The sequence below is a fragment of the Tasmannia lanceolata genome, unplaced genomic scaffold (assembly GCF_043159265.1).
Source record: "Tasmannia lanceolata isolate RefF3 unplaced genomic scaffold, GAP_Taslan_0.1 ptg000007l, whole genome shotgun sequence".
Taxonomy (NCBI): Eukaryota; Viridiplantae; Streptophyta; class Magnoliopsida; order Canellales; family Winteraceae; genus Tasmannia; species Tasmannia lanceolata.
In genome coordinates, this window is record NW_027518684.1 from 8,170,244 (window position 1) to 8,187,108 (window position 16,865).

General features: G+C 39.6%; 1 protein-coding gene across 3 annotated transcripts in view; it reads right to left on the reverse strand.

The window, feature by feature from the left end:
* Positions 1 to 10,190: 10,190 nt before the first annotated feature.
* TAF2 (TBP-associated factor 2) overlaps positions 10,191 to 16,865 on the reverse strand; it is a 36,450-nt gene continuing 29,775 nt past the window's right edge. Inside the window, exons 21-25 of one of the 3 annotated variants that reach the window (XM_077384962.1) lie at positions 13,732 to 13,790; positions 13,044 to 13,125; positions 12,789 to 12,957; positions 12,531 to 12,708; positions 10,191 to 11,734 (exon numbers count right to left, since the gene is read on the reverse strand). In XM_077384962.1, coding sequence (XP_077241077.1) covers positions 10,672 to 11,734; positions 12,531 to 12,708; positions 12,789 to 12,957; positions 13,044 to 13,125; positions 13,732 to 13,790 — 1,551 coding nt within the window. In that variant the 3' untranslated portion in view covers positions 10,191 to 10,671. Of the gene's footprint in view, positions 11,735 to 12,530; positions 12,709 to 12,788; positions 12,958 to 13,034; positions 13,126 to 13,731; positions 13,791 to 16,865 lie in introns of all 3 variants that reach the window. The other 2 variants (XM_077384961.1, XR_013252004.1) reach the window with 2 other exon arrangements.

Genomic DNA, 16,865 nt, shown 5'->3' on the forward strand with positions numbered 1-16,865 from the left:
CCATGAACAGTCGCTTTTCTTTTGTTAATTTTAGCTGCCCCACGAGAGAGGCTACATATGGAGAAATTTATACAGGACTTGTTCTAGTTCAAGTAAACGTTGCTTGTGAGTTGTGAGTTGTGAGTTCTGAGTTGTGAGTTGTGAGTTGTGAGCCCCACAATAAGAATTAGCTCTTTCTGTGTAAGATGAGAAATCAACCTTTCACTCTTTTGTGAAGGGTTGAGATCATACCCAATAAAAAACCATTCTTTAATCTCAGCCCTTCACAGAAAAGTGAAAGGTTGATTTCTCTTTGACAAAAAAATGTTTTTTACTGATTCTGATCTTAGCCCTTCACAAAAAAGTGAAAGTTTCATTTCTCTGTGACACACTTGATGGTAAAGGACACACTTATTGGTGATGGAGTTGAAACAATCTCTAGCTGAACCCTAAAATTTTATGAATCAATCAAAATTTCCTCTACCATATGTCTTGGATGAAGATTCTGCAAGAATGCCTGGGTACCTGCCAAAAACTTGGGGTGGGACTAAAAACTTGGGGTGCCTGGATCAAGTTGATGGATTTACGGAAGAATGAGAAATGGTAAGGGTATAGTAATCCAAAGAGCATGCTAATGTTCTCTCCGAGGGATGCGGACTTGTCAATCCTTCCTCCACAGATGTTTTATAGATGACTTTTTTAATTCTCAGGGAATTTATACACCATATGGTGTCAATTACTTAATTTTCTAGCAACTTCCCTGAAAAGACTTTAATTTCCAATGGTGCTTGCTTTGGGAATCCTGGCCCAGCCGGAGTGGGAGGTTTATATCGTGATGATGCCAGCAAGGTTCTTTGGACTTTTTGGGGCCCTTTAGGTGTGACTGATGCTACGGAAGCAGAAGTCCAAACGGCTTTTAATGGCATAAAAAGGTGAGTAGGGACCGTCTGAAGAGTGTAATTGTTGAAGGGGACTCGTTTAATGTTATCCGGTGGCTGAAGGGTAGAATGGCTCTACCTTGGAGGTTTTTGAATCTGTTTGACGAAATGGAAGATATATTGGCGGAATCAGATATTGATTTGATCCATGTTAGAAGGTCCGCTAACGAGAAGGCGGATGCGTTGGCTAGAAGAGGGGTGGTATGCAACTCGATGAATTGGTATGACCAATTTCCTATTTGATGTTCTTTTCATTGTGTAATTAGTTTTTTTTTTCTTTGCTCTGTAACTTTGGGGATTCATTTTCGGGTGTCCCTTCTTATTCCTTTATAGTATTTGACATTTCAAAAAAAAAAAAAAGCATTATCATGCTCTCTATGAACTAATGTGACCAGTTAACGGGTAAGAAATGTCTTCAGTTGATGTCACGATTCTGTATTAGACTAACTTTGTTGTTGTGACGTGTGACAGGAACCTTTATCTTCTCATGCACCGCAAGACCGTGTGGAATTGTGGATGGCCTCACACAATGTTATACAAGATCAACTGTCTTGATTTCACGTACATGTGGCACCAGCAAATGGATGTTTTTTTTTTGGTGAGTACCTGAAAATGGATGTTGGCATTGTTCCATAGTCCTTCTCTCCTGTTTGTACTCGAATATGAACTGTGTGTGTGTAACTAGAAGTTTTTATATGGTGTCCGTATGTATTTGTGAATTGTGACTACTTTTACGCTACAGTGGTATGGCCCGGGTAAGAAAAGGGGGGGGGGGGGGGAATATATCATTTTTCTTATCCAAATCATTCATATAATCATGAGCTTAACTTAACTAATTAAGCTTAAATAGGTCGTGCTTCATAAATCTTCTGTATAGGATGATCCTAATCATCCAAATTGTTGAGGGATAACACATTACCTTCTACAGATGGAACAGTTAGGATCATCTAAACGGAAATACTATTTGAGGCATGTCCTATTTAAATTGGGCGAACAGAAGAATGATTTGAATGACTCTTAACAAACTAACAACGACGTGACAACCTAACAAACCAGAAATCTTGTATCAACCATGCATTTTTTCTGTCTCATATCCGCATTTATTTTATTTTGTCTCTCTCATATCAACCATGCAATTTTTCTGTCTCATATCCACATTTATTTTATTTTTTCTCTCTCATATCAACCATGCACTTCCACCATTTCAACCATCAAACAGTCATTATTTTGGCCTGGTTCTGATCTTTTAGTCAATTTAAGGTCCTAATTTTAGGTAGATACACCCTTATCTCTGTTTACACTTTTCCCAATGAAAAAGATTAAAAGAAAAGAAAAAAAAAGAAGCTAGACCGGTGAGGGGCATTGGACCTTTTGTTTCACTCACTGGTTTTTGTACCCTAAACCAGCACGTAAATAACTTGGTTTGCATCCTCCTCTCGGTGGGAAGAAGAGTGAAAATGGGAAGAAGAGTAAAAAAATAGGGAAAGTTTTTTTTTTTTTTTACAGGATCAAGTTTCCTGGGGAATACAACTGCACTCAAACAATAGAAGACCAGTTAGTCCCGTTCAAGTCTTCAGTACGAAAAAAAATCATATTTGTTGGTTGCTTGTAGATGGCTTAGAGAATAGGAGAAAAATAAGTCAAAGAGAATTAGACAAGAATGGAAGATTGGGAAAATATTAGGAGGGAGATTTGCGAGTAGGGTTCGGTTGCGCAAGGAAATTAGCGGAAGATGTAGGGTGTCATTATCAAAATATAGGTGGAAGAGAGAGAAAAGTAAGAGAGAGAAAGAGAGAAAAAGAATAAGACAAGAATTTCTCCTAATTCCCCCAACAAATTTTTTCATTTTGGTGAAAAAAGGGGAGAAGATTATGGGGGAACATCTCCGCCACGTAGGCGCTACCTAGGATAAAAACCAATAATGATGTTTAGAAGTTGTCTAGTGGTCAAACGTGTAAATGACAACCAAACATGCTTTGGGGAGATCTCTGGGAGATCTCATGCATTTGAAACTCCTACAATCCCCCCAAAACAAGCAACCAAACAGAGCATAAGCATTCAAAATGGATCCTTTTTTGTCGGAAGTGATATTCACCTTTTTCTGACTTGAGGCAGACCCCTCTAGAATATTTTTTACTAGAAGGTGAGAACTAACAGTTGAACCCCCATTCTACTAAGAATAGTTACATCTTGGATTTAATGATAGAGAAAAAACAATCAGGTGTTTAATATCTAAAACAGGATCTCTTGCATGAAAAAGGAAAAATAAATTATGAAAAATGAGGCGGCTGCATTTTGTTGTGGGGTCCAGCCCATGCAGGCCCTACACCCACCCACCGAATCCGATTAGAATAGGAAAGGAAACTCTTTTTTTTTTATGAGTAAGCTGGGGTTAGGCAAGACCCCAACCAGAAACCATTAAAGAGATAGAGAAAGTTAACTTTCCTAGTTGAAAAAGGAAAGTAAACTTTTTACCATTAAAATAGGAAAAAAAGTAAACTTTCCTAGTTGAAAAAGGAGAGAGAGAGAGAGAGACTTGGTGGTTGTGTGAGAGGTCTTGCAAAAACGTGAATAGGATAAAAAGGAAAGATAGAGAGAGACAAAAAAAGAAAAAAAAGAGAGATAGAGGGAAGAAGAAACCAAGGATTTTCTTGGGTGCTCTTTTTTGAGGTTTTGTGTGGGATCAAAGCCTAGGGTTTGGAGCGTTCTTCCTGGAAATTTTCACCACACCATTGGATCCTCTCGTTGCACGGAGACTTCGTGAGGATTTAAGTTTCGTCGACTTAAAGATCGAAGTAGATATTTTTGGTGAGAAAGTGGGTTTTGTTATTCGCAACGAGATAACCCTTTTATCGCTCTTATTTCTTGTAGTTACTCAAGTTTTGGGAAAAAACTTGAGAGAAAGACGTTTACTTATTTTGATTAGTGAATATTTCGTCGGATTCGCCCGCAGTTTTTCCCTCTTCATTGGAGGGTTTTTCACGTAAATCTCAGTATTCTCTTGTGTGATTGCTCTCTTGTTGGTTTGGTTTCTTTTATCCACATATTTATTTGCTTCTTAATTAAAGTGGGTTTTTTTTGGTGAAAAACCTAACACATTTAACATAGATGTTTCTTATGTAAACCAACAGGGGAGGAAAACATACTTTTTTTTGTAACGGGCCAAGATTAATCTCACTAATAAAACATGTTTTGCAATCTCAGCCTCCACTAAAAAAGCAAAATGGTGATTCCCAATGCGCCAAGACAGCACCTTCACGACTCACGACCAGGGACGTCGCTCATAATCTCCTTTGATTTTTTTAAAGGGCTGATCGAAATTAATCTCACTAAAAAACATGTTTTTAGGCCATGCTTGGCAACCATAAAGTTTTTTACCATGTAATATTAGCTTAACCAATTGTGAAGGAGATTTAATTTCCTTAACGCCTTTGATGGATGGATGGTAGCAGGCAATATCTGTGGAGATTCACCGTTCACGGACTTCCACGATGAGATTTGGGACTGTGTGGATTACCACTTTATGTTTTCAGCAAGTCCTTCGTTCCGCTAAGTGGATCGTTTAACTAGGGAACAGGTGAATCAGGCATCTTTGGAACAGTTAGGATCATCTAAACGGAAATACTATTTGAGGCATGTCCTATTTAAATTGGGCAAACAGAAGAATGATTTGATTGACTCTAACAAACTAACAAACGACGTGACAACCTAACAAACCAGAAATCTTGTATCAACCATGCATTTTTTCTGTCTCATATCCACATTTATTTTATTTTTTCTGTCTCATATCAACGTAGCATGCAATTTTTCTGTCTCATATCCGCATTTATGTTATTTTTTCCCTCTCATATCAACCATGCAATTTTTCTATCTCATATCGACATTTGTTTTATTTTTTCTCTCTAATATCAACCATGCACTTCCACCATTTCAACCATCAAACAGTCATTATTTTGTGTTGGTTCTGATCTTTTAGTCAATTTAAGGTCCTAATTTTAGGTAGATACACCCTTATCTCTGTTTACACTTTTCCCAATGAAAAAGATTTTTTTTTTTTTTAAAGAAAAAAGAAGAAGCTTGACCGGTGAGGGGCATTGGACCTTTTGTTTCACTCACTGGCTTTTGTACCCAAAACCACCACGTAAATAACTTGGTTTGCATCCTCTTCTCGGGGGGGGGGGGGGGGGGGGGGGAAGAAGAGTGAAAATGGGAAGAAGAGTAAAAAATAGGGAAAGTTTTTTTTTTTTTTTTTTTTTTAAATTCCAGTATAAAGTTTCCTGGGGAATACAACTGCACTCAAACAATAGAAGACCAATTAGTCCCGTTCAAGTCTTCAGTACGAAAAAAAAAATCAAATTTGTAGCAACCACAGTACCCCGATGGGATAACCCTAAAGCTCTGTTTGGTTGCTTGTAGATGGCTGGGAGAATAGGAGAAAAATAAGTCAAAGAGAATTAGATAAGAATGGAAGAGAATGGAAGATAGGGAGAATATTAGGAGGGAGATTTGCGAGTAGGGTTCGGTTGCGCAAGGAAATTAGCGGAAGATGTAGGGTGTCATTATCAAAATATAGGTGGAAGAGAGAGAAAAGTAAGAGAGAGAAAGAGAGAAAAGAATAAGACAAGAATTTCTCCTAATTCCCCCAACACATTTTTTCATTTTGGTGAAAAAAGGGGAGAAGATTATAGGGGAACATCTCCGCCACGTAGGCGCTACCTAGGATAAAAACCAATAATGATGTCTAGAAGTTGTCTAGTGGTCAAAGGTGTAAATGACAACCAAACATGCTTTGGGGAGATCTCTGGGAGATCTCATGCATTTGAAACTCCTACAATCCCCCAAAACAAGCAACCAAACAGAGCATAAGCATTCAAAATGGATCCTTTTTTGTCGGAAGTGATATTCACCTTTTTCTGACTCGAGGCAGACCCCTCTAGAATATTTTTTACTAGAAGGTGAGAACTAACAGTTGAACCCCCATTCTACTAAGAATAGTTACATCTTGGATTTAATGATAGAGAAAAAACAACCAGGTGTTTAATATCTAAAACAGGATCTCTTGCATGAAAAAAGAAAAATAAATTATGAAAAATGAGGCGGCTGCATTTTGTTGTGGGGTCCAGCCCATGCAGACCCCACACCCACCCACCGAATCCGATTAGAATAGGAAAGGAAACTTTTTTTTTATGAGTAAGCTGGGGTTAGGCAAGACCCCCACCAGAAACCATTAAAGAGATAGAGAAAGTTAACTTTCCTAGTTGAAAAAGGAAAGTAAACTTTTTACCATTAGAATAGGAAAAAAAGTAAACTTTCCTGGTTGAAAAAGGAGAGAGAGAGAGAGAGAGAGAGAGAGAGAGACTTGGTGGTTGGGTGAGAGGTCTTGCAAAAACGTGAATAGGAAAAAAAGGAAAGATAGAGAGAGACAAAAAGAGAAAAAAAGAGAGATAGAGGGAAGAAGAAGAAGAAGAAATCAAGGATTTTTCTTGGGTGCTCTTTTTTGAGGTTTTCTGTGGGATCAAAGCCTAGGGTTTGGAGCGTTCTTCCTGGAGATTTTCACCACGCCGTTAGATCCTCTCGTTGCACGGAGACTTCGTGAGGATTTAGGTTTCTTCGACTTGAAGATCGAAGTAGGTATTTTTGGTGAGAAAGTGGGTTTTGTTATTCGCAACGAGATAACCCTTTTATCGCTCTTATTTCTTGTAGTTACTCAAGTTTTGTATTACTTATTTTGATTAGTGAATATTTCGTCGGATTCGCCCGTAGTTTTTCTCTCTTCATTGGAGGGTTTTCCACGTAAATCTCAGTGTTCTCTTGTGTGATTGCTCTCTTGTTGGTTTGGTTTCTTTTATCCACATATTTATTTGCTTCTTAATTAAAGTGGATTTTCTTTGGTGAAAAACCCAACACATTTAATATAGATGTTAATTTCTTATGTAAATCAACATGGGAGGAAAACATACTTTTTTTTTGTAACGGGCTGAGATTAATCTCACTAATAAAACATGTTTTGCAATCTCAGCCTCCACTAAAAAAGTAAAATGGTGATTCCCAATGCGCCAAGACAGCACCTTCACGACTCACGACCAAGGACGTCGCTCATAATCTCCTTTGATTTTTTTAAAGGGCTGATCGAAATTAATCTCACTAAAAAACATGTTTTTAGGCCATGCTTGGCAACCATAAAGTTTTTCACCATGTAATATTAGCTTAACCAATTGTGAAGGAGATTTAATTTCCTTAACGCCTTTGATGGATGGATGGTAGCAGGCAATATCTGTGGAGATTCACCGTTCACGGACTCCCACGATGAGATTTGGGACTGTGTGGATTACCACTTTATGTTTTCAGCACGTCCTTCGTTCGGCTAATAGCGAAGTGGTTCGTTTAACTAGGGAATCGGTGAATCAGGCATCTTTGGAGATATTCGAATCCCCCCCCACACACACACACACACACACACTCATTCATTGTTGTTTTTTTTAGGGAAATGATTCCTGCGCCAAGGTTCTTCAATAAACAAAGGCTCCACTTGTTTGTCGTGTAGTATTTAAAGAGATTTCAGAGGATATTACGGTTCTCAAAAAGCTCTTTAAACCCTTTAAATACTACACGACAAACAAGTGGAGCGCTTGTTTATCGAAACACCTTGGCGCATATATCATTTCCCTTTTTTTATTGCATTGTTTTCAACTGCCTTGTCTTCTTCCCCAAGACCTACTTGGTCTTGAGACTTGTTTTTTTTATTAATATAGGTCTTGCCATTTAAACAAAAAAAGAAGAGCAATGGTGCGGATTAGATTTGAGAAGGGAGTAGAGGTTTAGAAAAGGGCTGAAAATTAAAAGGAAAAAAAAAAACTATCTCAGTACAATTTATTTTTCCTTATTTTTTAGCCACTTCTCATCCTTTCCTCATTCATGTCCTCACAAGTCTACTTCTCCACGCTTCATACCACCTTCTCACCACTCGATAAACTAATATTTCATGGGGAAAAAATTACATAGTTACCAAACATGGCCTTAATCTCAGCCTATAAGGGAAAGAGTGCAGTGATCTAGTTAGTCGCTATGGAGGTGAAACATGTTAACGAAACATAATGCTATCTTTTCGGGCAGGCATGTGCAATGATCTTATGAGTAGTTGGTGGTGTTTGGACAAATTAGTATAATGCTATCTTTTCCAGGGCCGGCATGTGCAATGATCTTAGAGTGGTCAGTGGTGTTGGGACAAATTAGTATAATGCATGATCATGGAGATACGAAGGATCAAAAGAATGAAACACAAATGAAATTGTAAGGAAGTATAAAAATAGGAATTATGCCAGACAAACCAAAAAAGGCCCTCTCAAAAAAAATCCATAGTTGCCAAACATGGCAGTAATCTCAGTTTAATTAAGGAAAAGAGTGATTAACGCGTGTCCCACTTTCTCGCGAAGGTGAAACATTTTCAGGAAACATAATGCTATCTTTTCGGGCCGGCATGTGCAATGATCTTAGAGTGGTTGTGGTATTTTTTTATTTTTTTTTTCCGATGGGTAAGCTGGGGTTATGCGGGACCCCACCAGAATATTAAATAAAGAAAAGAGGATACAATATCAGGAGAAAGACCACTGCCCAATCCTTAAAGCAATGTCTAAGGAAGAGGGTAGAACAACCAAGGTCATGATACCCCAAAAGACAAACTCAAAACAGGCAAGGGAAAAGAAAATGCATGAGTTGGAATTGTACGATTCGTGGGGCTTGGGAGACACGTGATCCCTAGAAGTTAAGCAAGGCAAACCAAATAAGGCTTTCTCATGTTCGGATTGCAAGAAAAACATTTATGACGGAAAATATTTCTTGGAAAAATTCTTTTATTACACAATATGGAAGGCAATGACATGATTATGGTTAATTTATATAGATATCATCATAAATTGAAGGTCCATCTACATAAAAATTGAATAAGTTTGGTTCAAGTTATCTTTTTTCATGTGTTAAAAAGGAGTAGAGATTTTCCAAATATTTTTCGTTTCCAAACTCTTCCAATAAATTCAAGCAATCCAAGCGGGCCTCAAAGAATTTCACTTATGGAGGTGGATAAATGGGCATCAATCATTAGAGCCACGTCCACTAAAAGACAAAGTAAGGGGCTCAAATCTCCATAAATCAATAAATAGAGGTTGGAAAAGGTCACATCCCTCCCATTTTTATTTTCCAAACGGAATCCCGTTTTCAAAGTGTTTTCCTTTATAGAAAATAAAACGGCATGGAGTTACCCGTTCACAAGAGAAGTGCCTTTTGAATAAACAAGATACCCTTTCACAAATCACAACAATTGTGTCTTTTGACTGGAAATAACATTTCAAAAAAAAAAAAAGGATTTTTTTAATAAATCAAAAATAAAATTATTTTCAAAATATCCCCCACTAATTTTAAAATATTGAGAATAAGACAAGGATAGCTAAGTCAGTATATCCTACTACAATTAAAATGATAAGAGGACATTTAACATTGATCTTAACTTTTGAATTTTTCATAGGAAGGCTACAGTCATATGTACTATGGGTACTGGTTAACATGGCGATCATGCGTTCTATCTACGTAGGCCATGCACTCACCCTCGTTCCACAAATGCTTTAGAACTATACTGATCTAATTCATAGGAAGGGACACTGACTTCCTCCCAAGAATAGGCAGACTTATTAGGAGCGCAAACTGACGGAAACTTGGTGCATGTGTTTGTTTTCGAGGTGTTTCGAGTCTCTTTCTATTTGTGTTATAGCTTCAATGTACATTGGAGGCAAACTCGTGGAAAACCAGTGCACATCAATTCATTAATAGGGAGAGCTAAAATTGTCTTGAGGAAAGCAACTTAGTAGAGTGCCTCCCAGCATCATTTACTCTTATATCTCCACCAAATATTCCTCATCCCCTACAAATCTTTTCATCAACATAGATGAGCACATTACTTTTGCTATTGTATTTCTTTCTTCTAATCTAGTGGTTTATGTTTCATCATATCTTGTCTACCAGTTTTTTTGGGGTGATGAAACCTGGTTCAGCTTAGCAAATCTATTTTTTCGAAGAAGACGGACCTTTTTGACAAAAAAACAAAGAGAAAATTACAACAAAGGGCAGATATTGCCCCTCCACAAGAACACTTCTGCTAACACCAACCTTTGCTAGCGAAACAGCTATCATTTAACCAACATCAACATCACCAGAGTGCAAAAACAGACCATCACAGATGGGAGGAAAACCAGCAAAAGTGGTATGTCCTATAGACAAGACAGATTTTGAGAAAATGGGCCGCGATGATGCATTTTATATTTTCTCTTGTTCCGTATATGCGATGAACAATTTCTTACAACAAATTGGACTGAAACATTTCAATTCCATGAAGTCATACATGAAAAACAATGCTGGAAGTACATCGAGCACGGAATTAGACTTAAACATTTTTCTAGATAGAAGATACAAAAAGGACTTCATTCTAGTTTTAATCATACACTGCCTCTTCATCCACCTTTCGCTTATCTTCGTTTTGAATTGCTCGATAATCCAACTTTTGATTTTGATCCGAAGCGTCAATCAATACTGGAGCCACCACTGCCTTCCCCATCGCCCTTTGAATTCACCGGTTTCTTCCAATCTCTTCAGCTCCGCCAATGTCTTGGCAGTGGATTCAGTGATCCTTTCCATGGAAGGACTTGGTCCATTCTCCTTTAACCATATACCGCCTCATTCATCAACCTTTCCATATCACCTATCCTCATTATGAATTGCCAATAGTACGACTTTTGATTTTGATCCGAAGCTTCGGTACCGAAGACCCTACAGTGGCCTCACCTTTGCCTTCCCCGCCACTCTTTGCCACCCTGGCTTCACTGGCTTCTTTCAATTTCTTCAACTCCACAGATGTTGACGTGGCTTTGGATTCTGTAATCTCTCCTAAATTTTGCAAAGCCGCTGAAGATGCAGTTGCATCCGTGGTTTGCATCTTTACCCTCTCTTTCTTAATCTGTTTTTTCTGCTCCTTTTTCAGTCGCTTCCGCTCCAAATACTCAGGATCATCACGACGTCCTTTATCATCTGCTTTCTCCTCTCGCTTCCTCTTCTTCTCCTTCTTCTCTTTCTTTTTTCTCACCCCCAAATCTGAATCTCCCAACGCCAATGAAGCTCCGACCTCATCCTGTCCACCAACGGGAAGACTTTGAACACCAGCGTATTTTTCAGCATCTGTCTCTCCATTAGTTTTGACTCGGGGCGATAGCTGACCTCCATGTGAATTACCTTTTCTCGAGTCAGCAGTGCACTGCAATTCCTTAGAGACCTCATCATCGTTCACGAATTTTGCACTTCCAATACTTGCAGTCATTCGAGAACCCTGATCATGACAAGAGTGGACTTCTTCAAGGTTGTGATTGCTAGTGCTCATTGGCACATTCGTTAGCCTATGAGGCGCATCAACAGACACAGAACTGCTGGCTGCCAACTCGGTTTCATTATGGTCACCACGAGAGTTGTCCAATACATTATCCAAGTCCTCTGCTCGACTGGATGCTGCTGATTGCTTAACCCTGATCTTAACAACAGGAACCCTCCGCTCATTGCCGTTAGAAACAGTATCAGCTTCCTTGGAAGCTTCTGCAATGGCCAAACCATCGGGTGAGATGATGATATGTGTATGCTTGGCTTCTGGTGTACCTGTGAGAGCTTCTTGGGGCATAGATATCCTTAGCTTCAGAGGAGCAGATTTAATCTTCTCATCGGTGGACGGTTCAGCATCCACCACAGGTTGTATTTGAACTCTTGGAACACCATAAAGTGTTGGAGGCCTGAGAATAAGAACAAGGATTTCAAATTGCGTCCATTATTTTACGAGAGAAATAACAGAAGGTACCTCGCGAGTCATCATACGTAAGCTATAGTAGGAAATTAAAAGAGTTCAACATCACAATCAGGAATTGAAAATAAATAAAAACTCCCTAATTCTAAATGAAGCGTAAGGGTGCAACTCAGGTCGGGTCCAACCCAGAAAAGTCAGGTCTGGTCGGGTTAACTTTGGGTTCAGGTTGAGTTTTCCCAAGCCGGGTTGAGTTCGGGTTGAGGGTTTGAGCAACCCGATCCGACTGAAAACCGACATTTTTTATTTTTTGGTAAGCTTAAAAACTCAGGTTGGACTGGGTTGAACTCGGACCGGGTCGGGTTCGGGTTGGAAAAAAAAAAGGATCCTCAGGTCGGGTCGGATTGAACCTTGTCGGGTTGGAAATCGGATCGGGTCAGGTCGGGTTGGAAAAAAGGGTTGCTCAGGTCAGGTCGGGTTGGCCTCAACCCAACCAGACCCGAGTTGGCTATTTACACCTTTCAGGTTTTTCGCAGTAAAGTTGAGTTGCTTCAAAATTAGTGGAAAAGTTGCTATCATATGTGCAATATCAAGTGATTGCGTGCATCCGTAGGGAATAGTCCCACCCTAAAAATTGGGGTGAGGACACCCTATGTCATCAAAAAAAAAAAGTGTACAATAATCACATATCATTTAGAAACAAATAGTGGAAACATATTTTAGTCATTTTCTGAAAACCAAGTTCATCATCAAAGTTGATATTCTTCCATGTAAGATTGCATGCCCACCTCCCCGCAAGGATTTGCAAAATGCAAAACAAGTGATGTCGAAGGAAGACATTGTTGAATGCTTTACGGCTTTCAAGCAGACGAAGCAATGCCACAAGTGTGAGGCTCTGTATATCACTAAAAGATTCATGCCTTATTTGACACATGTGCATCACATGCACAGCCAACTTCACCTGTCCTGCAATCAAAGCGCACATGAGCAAAAAGACTTCTCGCACATGCTACATACACATACAATGGATATGAGCAGCCTCAGACCTCGTAAAGATGGCTCTTCATCTAAGAATTCCATGAATAATGACAAGGCTGAATCAATGCCTTTGAAGTAGAACTCAAGATCAAGCAGTGCTCTACTTGCTTCAATTCTAACTTGCCATGGTGCCGTCTCAAAATTACGGAAAGGTTTAATAAGACAGAATACGCGATCCTGCAGGAGTAGTACACTCAATTTAATTTTAAAACCCTTGATAGATGAAAAAGCTTATAACTGATGAAGAGATTTACAAGTGGCACCAAGGCTGTAAGCTTAAGTGCAATCTGCGTAAGTGAGCGAATGCAGCTGATTGTCAAGACTCCATTGTAACTGGGCATCATCCTGATACAAGCATGGGCAAAAAACACATAAGCACAAACTAGTTAAAGGAGGAATGATAGAATGAAGGGCACCCTTGCAAAAACCAACTTTCAAGGGCGCCCCATTGGTCAGTTTCATCAAAGTGCATTTAAGATGGAGCTGGGAAAAGTGGGTGGCACAGGGACAAACGGAAACGGCTTTGACTTTTGCTGAAACTGACCAATGGGGGGAGGTCCATCCAGCAGCTGACCTCTTTTAGTGGAATTGGTGCTAAACTTCCCCTTTTTAAAAATGAAACTAGCAGCTGGATGGGCTTTGACTGCCTATGAGCGATGGAGATGGACTAAGAAAGCACAGGCAGAGCAGGAAGGGATGGGAGTGCAAGATAAATTATTGAATAGCCCCTATTTGTTGAATGGACGAATAAAAACCTCAAACAGAAGGCTAGCTAAAAGGAGTTAAGGAGGCTTGGGCGAGAGAAGGTCTAAGAGGCCAAGAGCAGTTGGTTTTTGCAAGGGCGCCCTTCATTCTATCATTCCTCTAGTTAAAGAATACTTCATGGAAAGCTTTAGCAGTGAATGAGACAGAAACCAAGTTTCGGGATCCACAAGCTAGAGATGAACAAACCTGTCAAATTGAAGAAGCCGATCGATGCGTTTGAGAAGAGATGACAGAAGCTGAATACTCTGTTAACCAACAAAGAAACCCTTATTTTTGCACTACCAAAAGACTAAATGCCATGCTTGGAAGTAGTTATATATTTGAAACTCAACTCATTGTGAAACCATGCTTGGAAGCAACAAGGAGTACTGAAAAATTCAATTGTTCCTTTCATCTATTAGTTAGAACTACTTTATTATTCAGAAAAATAGACGGCTACTCATGCTTTCACTACGATGTTTTGATAATTCCACTAACTCATTTTAAACAGCTGTCAATGGTTAATAGAAACATCAAAAGGCTCAAAGAAGCCAATTAAAGAAGAAAAGACGAGCAGAGTTGTGCAATTATTAAAACATGGTAGTGCCAATCTCAGTAGCCAAATAGAAAACATGCACTTATGTTATCTTCTTCAGCGTATGCACAAAAGTTACATTATAAACATCGGCAATCATTCAGAGTGGAGCATACAAACGGTGATATGATATCATGCTAACTACCACGTCACCTGAAAATACACACGCACGCACGCACGCACACACACACACATAACACACATATATATATATATATATGTGTGTGTGTGTGTGTGTGAGAGAGAGAGAGAGAGAGAGAGAGAGAGAGAGAGAGAAAATGGTTTATGAGCAGCTGCTCAAAAACTTATCTGAGCATGGTTTTTTAAAAGACACCCTATTGGTCTGTGAAGTGGGGGTCCCGAAATGATTTTAAAGATTTTTTTTGAAAAATGACAAAAATTCATTGATACTAGGAAGAATACATTGGGGACCAGGAGTCCCAACTGGCATTACATATTATCAAATAAACTGGCCAGGGCATACCCTGGATCAGAAAGACAGAACCAAAAAAGCAAAAATCTGGATCCTTTTTTCCAGTGTCTACGATAAATTCGAAAAGAAAACTTTTCCGATCATGCCCAGCCGTTTGCACTACACTACGATTAACGGTGCAACTCGGGTCGGGTTGGGTTGGATTGAGGCCAACCCAACCCAACCCGAGGAGCTTAACCTCCAACCCTAACCCAACCCAACTTTCAACCCGGGATGGCTAACCCAACCCAACCCAACCCAAATTGGTTTTTCCCTAACCCGAACCCAACCCAACCCAACCCGAATTCCCAAGTTGGGTCGGGTTTAGACATTTCGGATGAGATATTTAGCAAGGGAAATGGCACCCAAGTTCAAAACCAAAGGAAAAAAACAGTCAAACACTACTAGAACACATGCACATATTAAATAACTGCAAATGATGCGAGGAAAACATGGCAATCACAATCACAAGGATATGCCGGTGTTTAGTCTAGAAAAAAGAAGGTTGAGATCATCCAATCAATCGATTTTTGCATGCTTCAATCTTGCGGTTGAGATCTCTTCTAGGTTAGGGTTTTTACTTTAGTGACTTTAGCTTTTTGTTTTTGATAAGTATCTATTATTATATTTGCAAATGATGGAAAGAAACAACAAAACGTCAGAAGCTACAAAGTACAAAAAGTAAAAAAACATGTATTACTCTTTGTCGGGTTACGGGTTAGGTCGGGTTGCCTAATACCCAACCCAACCCAACCCGAATTTTGGTCGGGTTGCCAAATCCCAACCCGGACCCGGACCCGGACCCAACCCGAATTTGGTCAACCCAACCCGCCCAAAAATCGGGTTCAACCCGACCCAAGTTGCACCCCTAACTACGATCATTCCAACCTACATCCAATATCTTCCTCCAAAAAACCAAAACTTCCTTAGCAGCAACACCTCCACATTCTTTTACTAATAGCATAGTAGAAGGATCCAGACAAGAGAACCAAAACTAAGCGAGAGATCATGGTCTCTCAAGCTGTAATTTGGTCAAAGCCATAGATAGCCAAGCTAGATGCATACAATTCATGGGACAAATACTACTGCTGTTGTTTCAATCTGCAAACTAAATTCTACTCACTGAAGCCATACTTCACTTATTAGAAAGCGAACAATAATTCCAGAAGGACTCATGTCGCTCCTATCCGTCCCCCTTTCTGTCTATAATTCTTTCCTTGTAATGGATTCTGTCATTCTCCAAAACCTGACCTACCTCCCATGCAAGTACCACCACCGAGTATTACACTTGAACAGTCTAATAAAGCTCAGGTCACAACCAAAACCACAGGGATTGTTGTCTACATGTGCATCAGCATCTAAGGTAGTCTCCCCAAACGCCAAATTTTTATCCCACCCACTCTGAATGCCCAAATTCTAGTGAAAGGCACTGATCCATGAAGAAGGTTTAAAAAGACTCATACACTGAACTAACCTCAAAGACCTAAAAACTCCTATACATATCCATAAAAATAGCCCCCTAATTACCCAGGTCCCCTTCCGCGTTCTTCTTAGTAGCCTCTTTCTCCTTTTTCTCTTTCAAGTCCCTTGCAGTCATTGACTGAAAGATTGCATTCGTTGCTCCCAAATTCTCCTCATACCCTATCCCGAAAACGTCCCCAATAGATAACATGTCATCGAACTCTTCCAATAGGTATCCTCGATCCTCCGGTAACCCTGAACTGTCTTCCACCATTTTTCCTTTTCCTTTGATGTCTTCCTCCGAACGCAAACGCTCTCGGACTAGTTGGCTAACCTCCAGATTCAGCGAGTCACAAGAAATTGGTTCCTCATGCGATCTCGCCTTCAATATTTCCAACCACCGAATTTCCGCCACCTTCTCCTCTTCCCAACGAATTCGGCGGGACCGCCTTTCCTCTTCCAGGGCTTCCTTGAAATGGGAAAGATTGAAGAGAGGTGCACAAGTGTCCTGGACATCATTCTTTCCTAATAAATTGATGGAGTCCTCCTTAATACCCCTAGCATCCAATTGAACTGCTTCCATTGTTTCTTTAAAATACTCAGAGAAATTTCCCTCGGAGTAGGGGATTCCTTTCTGGCCAATTTCTCATTTTATTCCAATTCCTTCAATAGATCTAAGTCCCCTACTTCAAAGGCAAAATCCTGACTACACTTTCTTTTCCTATCCTGGTTCCCTTCATCGCCAGACATAATTGGAGTGGAAGGATTATCAACTTCTTGTAAAAAGTTTTGAACTTCAGCTACAAATCTACT